Genomic DNA, 13,718 nt, shown 5'->3' on the forward strand with positions numbered 1-13,718 from the left:
TGAACACAACGCCAAAGGTAGTGAACACCACGCCAAGTTCAGTGAACACCACGCAACGTTCAGTGAATACCACGCCAAGGGTAGTGAACACCACGCCAAGGGTAGTGAACACCACGCCCAAGGTAGTGAACACCACGCCAAGTTCAGTGAACTCCACTCAACCTTCAGTGAATACCACGCCAAGGGTAGTGAACACCACGCCAAGGGTAGTGAACACCACGCCCAAGGTAGTGAACACCACGCCAGGGGTCGTGAACACCAAGCCAAGGGTAGTGAACACCATGCGAATAGTAGTGAACACCAAGCCAAAGGTAGTGAACACCACGCCAGGAGTGGTGAACACCACGCCAGGTGTAGTGAACACCACGCAAAGGGTAGTGAAGACCACGCCAAGGGTAGTGAACATAACGCCAAGGGTAGTGAACACCACGCCAAGAGTAGTGAACACGACGCCATGGGTAGTGAACACCATGCCAAGGGAAGTGAACACTATGCCAAGGGGAGTGAACACCACACAAAGGGTAGTGAATACCACTTCAAGGGTAGTGAACACCATGCCAAGGGTAGTGAACACCACGCAAAGGGTAGTGAACACCACGCCAAGAATAGTTAGCACCACGCAAAGAGTAGTGAACACCAAGTCAAGAGTAGGGAACACCACGTCAAGGGTTGTGAACACCACGCCATGGGAAGTGAACACTATCCTAAGGGTAGGGAATACCACGCCAAGGGTAGTGAACACCACACAAAGGATAATGAACACCACGTCAAGGGTAGTGAACACCACGCAAAGAGTAGTGAACCCCACGCAATGGGTAGTGAACACCACGCTAAGGGTAGTGAACACCACGCCAAGGGTAATGAACACCACATCAAGGGTGGTGAACACCACGTCAAGCGTAGTGAGCACCACGCCAAGGGTAGTGAACACCACACAAAAGGTAATGAACACCATGCTAAGGGTAGTGAACACAACATCAAGGTTAGTGAAAACCATGCTAAAGGTATTGAACACTATGCCAAGGGTAGTGAACACCATGCCAAGGGTGGTGAACACCACGCCAAAGGTAGTGAACACCACGACAAGGGTAGTGAACACCAAATTAAGGGTAGTGAACACCACGCTAAGGGTAGTGAACAGCAGTCGAAGGGAAGTGAACACCATGCAAGGGTAGTGAACACCACGCCAAGGGTAGTGAACACCACGACAAGGGTAGTGAACACCATACAAAGGGAAGTGAACACCATGCCAAGGGTAGTGAACATCACGCCAAGGGTAGTGAACACCACGTCAAGGGTAGTGAACACCATGCCAAGGGTAGTGAACACCTCGCCAAGGGTAATGAACACCAGGCGAAGGGTAGTGAACACCATGCCAATGGTAGTGAACACCACGCTAAAGGTAGTGAACACCACGCCAAAGGTAGTGAACACCACGCCAAGGGTAGTGAATAATACGCTATAGGTAGAGAACACCACGCCAAGGGTAGTGAACACCTCGCCACGTTCAGTGAATACCACGCCAAGGGTAGTGAACACCACGCTAAGAGTAGTGAATACCACGCCCAGGGTAGTGAACACCACGTTAAGAGTAGTGAACACCACGTCATGGGTAGTGAACACCAAGCCAAGGGTAGTGAGCACCATACAAAGGGAAGTGAACACCATGCCAAGGGTAGTGAACACCACGCCAAGGGTAATGAACACCACGCAAAGGGTAGTGAACACCAGTCGAAGGGTAGTGAACACCATGCCAGGGGTAGTGAACACCACGTCAAGGGTAGTGAACACCACGCCAACGGTAGTGAGCACCATGCAAAGGGAAGTGAACACCATACCAAGGGTAGTGAACACCACGCCAAGGGTAATGAACACCACACCAAGGGTAGTGAAAACCACGTCAAGGGTAGTGAACACCATGCCAAGGGTAGTGAACACCACGTTAAGAGTAGTGAACACCACGTCATGGGTAGTGAACACCAAGCCAAGGGTAGTGAACACTACGCCAAGAGTAGTGAACATTACGCCAAGGGTAGTGAACACCTCGCCAAGTGTAGAGAGCACCACACCAAGGGTAGTGAAAAACATGCTAAGGGTAGTGAACACCACGCTAAGGATAGTGAACACCACGTTAAGGATAGTGAACAACACGCCAAGTTCAGTGAACACCAAACCAAAAGTAGTGAACACAACGCCAAGAGTAGTGAACACCACGCCAAGTTCAGTGAACACCACGCAACGTTCATTGAATACCACGCCAAGGGTAGTAAACCCCACGCCAAGGGTATTGAACACCACGCTAAGGGTAGTGAACAACACGCTAAGGGTAGGGAACACCACGCCAAGGGTAGTGAACACCACGCCAAGGGTACTGAACACCACCCCAAAGGTAGTAAACACTATGCCAAGGGTAGTGAACATCATGCCAAGGGTAGTGAACACCACGCCCAGGGTAGTGAACACGTGAAGGGTAGTGAACACCACTCCAAGAGTAGTGAACACCACAGCAAAGGTAGTGAACACCACGCTAGGAGTAGTGAACACCACGCCAAGGGTAGTGAACGCCACGCTAAGGGTAGGGAACACCACGCCAAGGGTAGTGAACACCACGCCAAGGGTAGTGAACACCACGCCAAGGGCAGTGAACACTATGCCAAGGGTATTGAACACCATGCCAAGGGTAGTGAACACCGCGCCCAGGGTAGTGAACACCACGTGAAGGGTAGTGAACACCACTCCAAGGGTAGTGAACACCACGCAAAGTGTAGTGAACACCACGCCAAAGGTAGTGAACACCACGCCAAGGGTAGTGAACACCACGCCAAGGTTAATGAACACCACGCCAAGGGTAGTGAACACCACGCTAAGGGTAGTGAACACCATGCCAAGATTAGTGAACACCATGCCAATGGTATTGAACACTAAGCGAAGGGTAGTGAACACCACGCCAAGGGAATTGAACACCACGCCAAGGGTAATGAACACCACGCCAAGGGTAGTGAACACCACGCCAGGAGTAGTGAACTCCACGCCAAGGATAGTGAACACCACGCCAAGGGAAGTGAACACCATGCTAAGGGTAGTGAACACCATGCCAATGGTAGTGAACACTAAGCGAAGGGTAGTGAACACCAAGCCAAGGGTAGTGAACACCACGCAAAGTGTAGTGAACATGACACAAAGGGTAGTGAACACCACGCCATAGGTAGTAAACACCACGCAATGGGTAGTGAACACCATGCCATGGGTAGTGAACACCACGCCAAGGGTAGTGAACACCACACTAAGGGTAGTGAACACCACGCTAAGGGTAAGGAACACCACGCCAACGGTAGTGAACACCACGCCAAGGGTAGTGAACACCACGCCAAGGGCAGTGAACACTATGCCAAGGGTAGTGAACACCATGCCAAGGGTAGTGAACACCGCGCCCAGGGTAGTGAACACCACGTGAAGGGTAGTGAACACCACGTGAAGGGTAGTGAACACCACGCAAAGGGTAGTGAACACCACGCCAAAGGTAGTGAACACCACGCCAAGGGTAATGAACACCACGCCAAAGGTAATGAACACCACGCCAAATGTAGTGAACACCACGCTAAGGGTAGTGAACACCATGCCAAGGGTAGTGAACACCATGCCAATGGTATTGAACTCTAAGCGAAGGGTAGTGAACACCACGCCAAGGGTATTGAACACCACGCCAAGGGTAGTGAACACCACGCCAAGGGTAATGAACACCACGCCAAGGGTAGAGAACACCACGCCAAGGGCAGTAAACACCACGCCAAGGGTAGTGAACACCATGCTATGGGTAGTGAACACCACGCCAAGGGCAGTGAACACCACGCCAAGGGTGGTGAACACCACCCCAAGGTTAGTGAACCCCACGTAAAGGGTAGTGAACATGACGTCATGGGTAGTGAACACCACGTCATGGGTAGTGAACACCATGCCATGGGTAGTGAACACCACGCCAAGGGTAGTGAACGCCACGCTAAGGGTAGGGAACACCACGCCAAGGGTAGTGAACACCACGCGAAGGGTAGTGAACACCACGCCAAGGGCAGTGAACACTATGCCAAGGGTAGTGAACACCATGCCAAGGGTAGTGAACACCGCGCCCAGGGTAGTGAACACAACGTGAAGAGTAGTGAACACCACTCCAAGGGTAGTGAACACCACGCAAAGGGTAGTGAACACCACGCCAAAGGTAGTGAACACCACGCCAAGGGTAGTGAACACCACGCCAAGGTTAATGAACACCACGCCAAGGGTAGTGAACACCACGCTAAGGGTAGTGAACACCATGCCAAGATTAGTGAACACCATGCCAATGGTATTGAACAACAAGCGAAGGGTAGTGAACACCAAGCCAAGGGTAGTGAACACCACGCCAAGGGAATTGAACACCACGCCAAGGGTAGTGAACACCACGCCAAGGGTAATGAACATCACGCCAAGGGTAGTGAACACCACTCCAAGTGTAGTGAACACCACAGCAAGGGTAGTGAACACCACGCCAGGAGTAGTGAACACCACGCCAAGGATAGTGAACACCACGCCAAGGGTAGTGAACACCATGCTAAGGGTAGTGAACACCATGCCAATGGTAGTGAACACTAAGCGAAGGGTAGTGAACACCAAGCCAAGGGTAGTGAACACCACGCAAAGTGTAGTGAACATGACGCAAAGGGTATTGAACACCACGCCATAGGTAGTAAACACCACGCCATGGGTAGTGAACACCATGCCATGGGTAGTGAACACCACGCCAAGGGTAGTGAACACCACGCTAAGGGTAGTGAACACCACGCTAAGGGTAAGGAACACCACGCCAACGGTAGTGAACACCACGCCAAGGGTAGTGAACACCACGCCAAGGGCAGTGAACACTATACCAAGGGTAGTGAATACCATGCCAAGGGTAGTGAACACCGCGCCCAGGGTAGTGAACACCACGTGAAGGGTAGTGAACACCACGTGAAGGGTAGTGAACACCACGCAAAGGGTAGTGAACACCACGCCAAAGGTAGTGAACACCACGCCAAGGGTAGTGAACACCACGCCAAGGGTAATGAACACCACGCCAAATGTAGTGAACACCACGCTAAGGGTAGTGAACACCATGCCAAGGGTAGTGAACACCATGCCAATGGTATTGAACACTAAGCGAAGGGTAGTGAACACCACGCATAGGGTATTGAACACCACGCCAAGGGTAGTGAACACCACGCCAAGGGTAATGAACACCACGCCAAGGGTAGAGAACACCACGCCAAGGGCAGTAAACACCACGCCAAGGGTAGTGAACACCATGCCATGGGTAGTGAACACCACGCCAAGGGCAGTGAACACCACGCCAAGGGTGGTGAACACCACCCCAAGGTTAGTGAACCCCACGTAAAGGGTAGTGAACATGACGTCATGGGTAGTGAACACCACGTTAAGGGTAGTGAACACCACGCCAAGAGTATTGAACACCACGTTAAGGGTAGTGAACACCACGCCAAGGGTAGTAAACATGACGGTAAGGGTAGTAAACACCACGTGAAGGGTAGTGAACACCACTCCAAGGGTTGTGAACACCACGGCAAGGCTAGTGAACACCACGCCAAAAGTAGTGAACACCACGCCAATAATAGTGAACACCACGCCAAGGGTATTAAACACCATGCCAAGGGTAGTGAACACCATGCAAATGGTACTGAACACAAAGCGAAGGGTTGTGAACACCAAGCCAAGGGTAAGGAACACCATTCAAAGTGTAGTGAACATGACGCCAAGGGTAGTGAACACCACGCCAAGGGTAGTAAACACCACGCCATGGGTAGTGAACACCATGCCATGGGTAGTGAACACCACGCCAAGGGATGTCAACACCACGCCAAGGTAGGAGACACCACGCTAAGGGTAGTGAACACCACGCTAAGGGTAGGGAACACCACGCCAAGGGTAGTGAACACCACGCCAAGGATAGTGAACACCACGCCAAGGGCAGTGAACACTATGCCAATGGTAGTGAACACCATGCCAAGGGTAGTGAACACCACGCCCAGGGTAGTGAACACCACGTGAAGGGTAGTGAACACCACTTCAAGGGTAGTAAACACCACGCAAAGGGTTGTGAACACCACGCCAAAGGTAGTGAACACGACGCCAAGTGTAGTGAACACCACGCCAAGGGTAATGAACACCACGCCAAGGGTAGTGAACACCACGCTTAGGGTAGTGAACACCATGCCATGGGTAGTGAACACCATGCTAATGGTAGTTAACACTAAGTGACGGGTAGTGAACACCATGCCAAGGGTAGTGAACACCATGCAAAGGGTAGTGAACACCATGCAAAGGGTAGTGAACATGACGCCAAGGGTAGTGAACACCACGCCAAGGGTAGTAAATACCACGCCATGGGTAGTGAACACCATTCCATGGGTAGTGAACACCACGGCAAGTTCAGTGAACATCACGCTAAGGGTAGTGAACACCACGCCAAGGGTAGTGAATACCACGGCAAGGGTTGTGAACACCACACTAAGGATAGTGAACACCACGCTAAGGATAGTGAACACCCTGCCAAGGATAGTGAACACCCCGCCTTGGATAGTAAGCACAACTCCAAGGATAGTGAACACCACGCCTAGTTCAGTGAACACTACGCCAAGGATAGTGAACACCACTCCAAGGATAGTGAACACCACGTCAAGTTCAGTGAACACCACGCCAAGGTTAGTGAACACCACGCCAAGGATAGTGAACACCACGCTAAGGATAGTGAACACCACGCCAAGGATAGTGAACACCACACAAGGATAGTGAACACTACGCCAAGGATAGTGAACACCACACCAAGGGTAGTGAACACCACGCCAAGGATTGTGAACACCACGCCAAGGATAGTAAACACTACGCTAAGGATAGTGAACACCACACAAGGATAGTGAACACTACGCCAAGGATAGTGAACACCACACCAAGGGTAGTGAACACCACGCCAAGGATTGTGAACACCACGCCAAGGATAGTAAACACTACGCTAAGGATAGTGAACACCACACCAAGGATAGTGAACACCACGCCAAGGATAGTGAACACCACGCAAAGGATAGTGAACACCACGCCAAGGATAATAAACACCACGCCAAGGATAGTGAACACTACGCCAAGGATAGTGAACACCACGCCAAGGATAGTGAACACCACGCCAAGGATAGTGAACACCACGCCAAGGATAGTGAACACCACGCCTAGTTCAGTGAACACCACGCTAAGGATAGTGAACACTACTCCAAGGATAGTGAGCACCACGCTAAGTTCAATGAACACCACTCCAAGGATAGTGAACACCACGCAAAGGATAGTGAACATCACGCTAAGGATAGTGAACTCCACACCAAGGATAGTGAACACCACGCGAAGGATAGTGAACACCACACCACAGGTAGTGAACACCACGCCAAGGATAGTGAACACCACGCCAAGGATAGTGAACTCCACACCAAGAATAGTGAAAACCACGCTAAGGATAGTGGACACCACACCAAAGGTAGTGAACACCACGCCAAGGATAATGAACACCACGCCAAGGACAGTGAACACTTCGCTAAGGATAGTGAACACCACACCAAGGGTAGTGAACACCAAGCCAAGGAGAGTGAACACCACGCCAAGGATAGTGCACACTACGCTAAGGATTGTGAACACCACGCCAAGGTTAGTGAACACTACGCTATGGATAGTGAACAACACGCCAGAGGGCAGTGAACACCACGTCAAGGATAGTGAACACCACGCCAAGGATAGTGAACATTATGTTAAGGATAGTGAGCACCACACTAAGGATAGTGAACACCACGCCAAGGATAGTGAACATAACACTAAGGATAGTGAAAACCACGCTAATGATAGTGAACACCACACTAAGGGTTGATGAAAAGAAAACATCAATATTATGGTGCTTTAATTTCAACTTACGAGAAGATCACATCTCCAGAAGATCACATCTCCAGAAGATCACATTCCCAGAAGTTCACATCTCCAGAAGATAACATCTCGAGAAGATCACATCTCGAGATGATCACATCTCCAGAAGATCACATCTCCAGAAGATCACATCACCAGAAGATCACATCTCGAGAAGATCACATCTCGAGAAGAACACATCTCGAGAAGAACACATCTCGAGAAGATCACATCACCAGAAGATCACATCTCCAGAAGAACACATCACCAGAAGATCACATCTCCAGAAGATCACATCTCCAGAATATCACATCTCGAGAAGATCACATCTCGAGATGATCACATCTCCAGAAGATCACATCTCCAGAAGATCTTACCCTCGAGAAAATCACATCACCAGAAGATCAAATCTCCAGAAGATCACATTTCGAGAAGATCACATCTCGAGATGATCACATCTCCAGAAGACCACATCTCGAGAAGATCACATCACCAGAAGATCACATCTCCAGAAGAACACATCACCAGAAGATCACATCTCCAGAAGATCACATCTCGAGATGATCAAATCTCGAGATGATCACATCACAGGAAGATCACATCTCGAGAAGATCACATCTTGAAGAAGATCACATCTCGAGAAGATCACATCTTGAGAAGATCACATCACAGGAATATCACATCTCGAGAAGATCACATCTCGAGAAGATCACATCTCGAGAAGATCACATCTCCAGAAGATCACATCTCGAGAAGATCACATCTCCAGAAGATAACATTTCGAGAAGATCACATCTCGAGATGATCACATCTCCAGAAGATCACATCTCCAGAAGATCACATCACCAGAAGATCACATCTCGAGAAGATCACATCTCGAGAAGAACACATCTCGAGAAGATCACATCTCGAGAAGATCACATCTCGAGAAGATCACATCACCAGAAGATCAAATCTCCAGAAGATCACATCTCGAGAAGATCACATCTCGAGATGATCACATCTCCAGAAGACCACATCTCGAGAAGATTACATCACCAGAAGATCACATCTCGAGAAGATCAAATCTCGAGATGATAACATCACAAGAAGATCACATCTCGAAAAGATTACATCTCGAGATGATCACATCTCCAGAAGACCACATCTCGAGAAGATCACATCTCCAGAAGACCACATCTCGAGAAGATTACATCTCCAGAAGACCACATCACACGAAGATTACATCACCAGAAGATCACATCTCCAGAAGATCACATCTCCAGAAGATCACATCTCCAGAAGATCACATCTCGAGAAGATCACATCGCCAAAAGATCACATCTCCGGAAAATCACATCTCGAGAAGATCACATCTCCAGAAGATCACATCTCCAAAAGATCACATCTCCAGAAAATCAAATCTCCAGAAGATCACATTTCTGAAGATCACATCTTCAGAGGAAGATCACATCTCTAGAAGATCATATCTCCAGAAGATCACAACTCCAGAAGATCACATCTCCAGAAGATCACATCTCTAGAAAATCCCGTCTCCAGAAGATCACATCACCAGAAGATCACATCTCCAGAAGATCACATCACCAGATGATCACATCTCGAGAAGATCACTTGTCCAGATGATCACATCATCAGAAGATCACATCTCGAGAAGATCACATCTCCAAAAATCACATCTCGAGAAGATCACATCTCCAGAAGATCACATCCTTTTTAGATCACATCATCAGAAGATCACATCTCCATAAGATCACATCTACAGAAGATCACATCTCCAGAAGATCACATCTCGAAAACATCACAACACCAGAAGATCACATCTCCAGATGATCTCATCTCCAGAAGATCATATCACCAGAAGATCACATCCCCAGAAGATCACATCTGCAGAAGATCACATCTCGAGAAGATCACATCTCCAGAGGGTCACATCTCCAGAAGATCACATCACCAGAAGATCACATCTCCAGATGATCACATCGCCAGAAGATCACATAGCCAGAAGATCACATCCCCAGAAGATCTCATCCTTAGAAGATCACATCCCCAGAAGATCACATCTCCATAAGATCACATCTACAGAAGATCACATCTCCAGAAGATCACATCACCAGATGATCACATCTCGAGAAGATCACTTCTCCAGATGATCACATCATCAGAAGATCAAATCTCGAGAAGATCACATCTCTAAAAATCACATCTCGAGAAGATCACATCACCAGAAGATCACATCCCTAGAAGATCACATCCCCAGCAGATCACATCCTTAGAAGATCACATTCCCAGAAGATCACATCTCCATAAGATCACATCTACAGAAGATCACATCTCCAGAAGATCACATCACCAGATGATCACATCTCGAGAAGATCACTTCTCCAGATGATCACATCATCAGAAGATCACATCTCGAGAAGATCACATCTCCAAAAATCACATCTCCAAAAATCACATCTCGAGAAGATCACATCACCAGATGATCACATCCCCAGAAGATCACATCCCAGAAGATCACATCCCCAGAAGATCACATCCTTAGAAGATCACATCCCCAGAAGATCACATCCCAGAAGATCACATCCCCAGAAGATCACATCCTTAGAAGATCACATCTCCAGAAGATCACATCTCCAGAAGATCTTACCTCGAGAAGATCACATCACCAGAAGATCAAATCTCCAGAAGATCACATTTCGAGAAGATCACATCTCGAGATGATCACATCTCCAGAAGACCACATCTCGAGAAGATCACATCACCAGAAGATCACATCTCCAGAAGAACACATCACCAGAAGATCACATCTCCAGAAGATCACATCTCGAGATGATCAAATCTCGAGATGATCACATCACAGGAAGATCACATCTCGAGAAGATCACATCTTGAGAAGATCACATCTCGAGAAGATCACATCTTGAGAAGATCACATCACAGGAATATCACATCTCGAGAAGATCACATCTCGAGAAGATCACATCTCGAGAAGATCACATCTCCAGAAGATCACATCTCCAGAAGATCACATCTCCAGAAGATAACATTTCGAGAAGATCACATCTCGAGATGATCACATCTCCAGAAGATCACATCTCCAGAAGATCACATCACCAGAAGATCACATCTCGAGAAGATCACATCTCGAGAAGAACACATCTCGAGAAGATCACATCTCGAGAAGATCACATCTCGAGAAGATCACATCACCAGAAGATCAAATCTCCAGAAGATCACATCTCGAGAAGATCACATCTCGAGATGATCACATCTCCAGAAGACCACATCTCGAGAAGATTACATCACCAGAAGATCACATCTCGAGAAGATCAAATCTCGAGATGATCACATCACAAGAAGATCACATCTCGAGAAGATTACATCTCGAGATGATCACATCTCCAGAAGACCACATCTCGAGAAGATCACATCTCCAGAAGACCACATCTCGAGATGATTACATCTCCAGAAGACCACATCACACGAAGATTACATCACCAGAAGATCACATCTCCAGAAGATCATATCTCCAGAAGATCAAATCTCGAGAAGATCACATCTCGAGAAGATCACATCGCCAAAAGATCACATCTCCGGAAATCACATCTCGAGAAGATCACATCTCCAGAAGATCACATCTCCAAAAGATCACATCTCCAGAAAATCAAATCTCCAGAAGATCACATTTTCTGAAGATCACATCTTCAGAGGAAGATCACATCTCTAAAAGATCATATCTCCAGAAGATCACAACTCCAGAAGATCACATCTCCAGAAGATCACATCTCTAGAAAATCCCGTCTCCAGAAGATCACATCACCAGAAGATCACATCTCCAGAAGATCACATCACCAGATGATCACATCTCGAGAAGATCACTTGTCCAGATGATCACATCATCAGAAGATCACATCTCCATAAGATCACATCTACAGAAGATCACATCTCCAGAAGATCACATCTCGAAAACATCACAACACCAGAAGATCACATCTCCAGATGATCTCATCTCCAGAAGATCATATCACCAGAAGATCACATCCCCAGAAGATCACATCTGCAGAAGATCACATCTCGAGAAGATCACATCTCCAGAGGGTCACATCTCCAGAAGATCACATCACCAGAAGATCACATCTCCAGATGATCACATCGCCAGAAGATCACATCGCCAGAAGATCACATCCCCAGAAGATCTCATCCTTAGAAGATCACATCCCCAGAAGATCACATCTCCATAAGATCACATCTACAGAAGATCACATCTCCAGAAGATCACATCACCAGATGATCACATCTCGAGAAGATCACTTCTCCAGATGATCACATCATCAGAAGATCACATCTCGAGAAGATCACATCTCTAAAAATCACATCTCGAGAAGATCACATCACCAGAAGATCACATCCCTAGAAGATCACATCCCCAGCAGATCACATCCTTAGAAGATCACATTCCCAGAAGATCACATCTCCATAAGATCACATCTACAGAAGATCACATCTCCAGAAGATCACATCACCAGATGATCACATCTCGAGAAGTTCACTTCTCAGATGATCACATCATCAGAAGATCACATCTCGAGAAGATCACATCTCCAAAAAATCACATCTCCAAAAATCACATCTCGAGAAGATCACATCACCAGATGATCACATCCCCAGAAGATCACATCCCAGAAGATCACATCCCCAGAAGATCACATCCTTAGAAGATCTCATCCCCAGAAGATCACATCTCCAGAAGAACACATCACCAGAAGATCACATCTCCAGAAGATCACATCTCGAGATGATCAAATCTCGAGATGATCACATCACAGGAAGATCACATCTCGAGAAGATCACATCTTGAGAAGATCACATCTCGAGAAGATCACATCTTGAGAAGATCACATCACAGGAATATCACATCTCGAGAAGATCACATCTCGAGAAGATCAAATCTCGAGAAGATCACATCTCCAGAAGATCACATCTCGAGAAGATCACATCTCCAGAAGATAACATCTCGAGAAGATCACATCTCGAGATGATCACATCTCCAGAAGATCACATCTCCCGAAGATCACATCACCAGAAGATCACATCTCGAGAAGATCACATCTCGAGAAGAACACATCTCGAGAAGATCACATCTCGAGAAGATCACATCTCGAGAAGATCACATCACCAGAAGATCAAATCTCCAGAAGATCACATCTCGAGAAGATCACATCTCGAGATGATCACATCTCCAGAAGACCACATCTCGAGAAGATTACATCACCAGAAGATCACATCTCCAGAAGATCACATCTCGAGAAGATCAAATCTCGAGATGATCACATCACAAGAAGATCACATCTCGAGAAGATTACATCTCGAGATGATCACATCTCCAGAAGACCACATCTCGAGATGATCACATCTCCAGAAGACCACATCTCGAGATGATTACATCTCCAGAAGACCACATCACACGAAGATTACATCACCATAAGATCACATCTCCAGAAGATTACATCTCCAGAAGATCACATCTCGAGAAGATCACATCTCGAGAAGATCACATCTCGAGAAGATCACATCCCCAAAGGATCACATCTCCAGAAGATCACATCTCGAGAAGATCATATCTCTAGAAAATCACATCGCCAAAAGATCACATCTCCGGAAAATCACATCTCGAGAAGATCACATCTCCAGAAGATCACATCTCCAAAAGATCACATCTCCAGAAATTCAAATCTCCAGAAGATCACATTTTC

At 47.4% G+C, this 13,718-nt stretch overlaps 1 protein-coding gene across 1 annotated transcript in view; it reads left to right on the forward strand.

Moving 5' to 3' along the window:
* Positions 1-12,680, forward strand: part of LOC138363104 (filaggrin-2-like) — a 114,753-nt gene extending 102,073 nt beyond the window's left edge. The window contains exon 4 of the mRNA XM_069322091.1: positions 12,351-12,680. Within this exon, the coding sequence (XP_069178192.1) occupies positions 12,351-12,680 (330 nt within the window). The remainder of the gene's footprint in view (positions 1-12,350) is intronic.
* The last annotated feature ends 1,038 nt before the right edge of the window (positions 12,681-13,718 follow it).

This window comes from Procambarus clarkii, chromosome 10 (genome assembly GCF_040958095.1).
Source record: "Procambarus clarkii isolate CNS0578487 chromosome 10, FALCON_Pclarkii_2.0, whole genome shotgun sequence".
Classification (NCBI taxonomy): domain Eukaryota; kingdom Metazoa; phylum Arthropoda; class Malacostraca; order Decapoda; family Cambaridae; genus Procambarus; species Procambarus clarkii.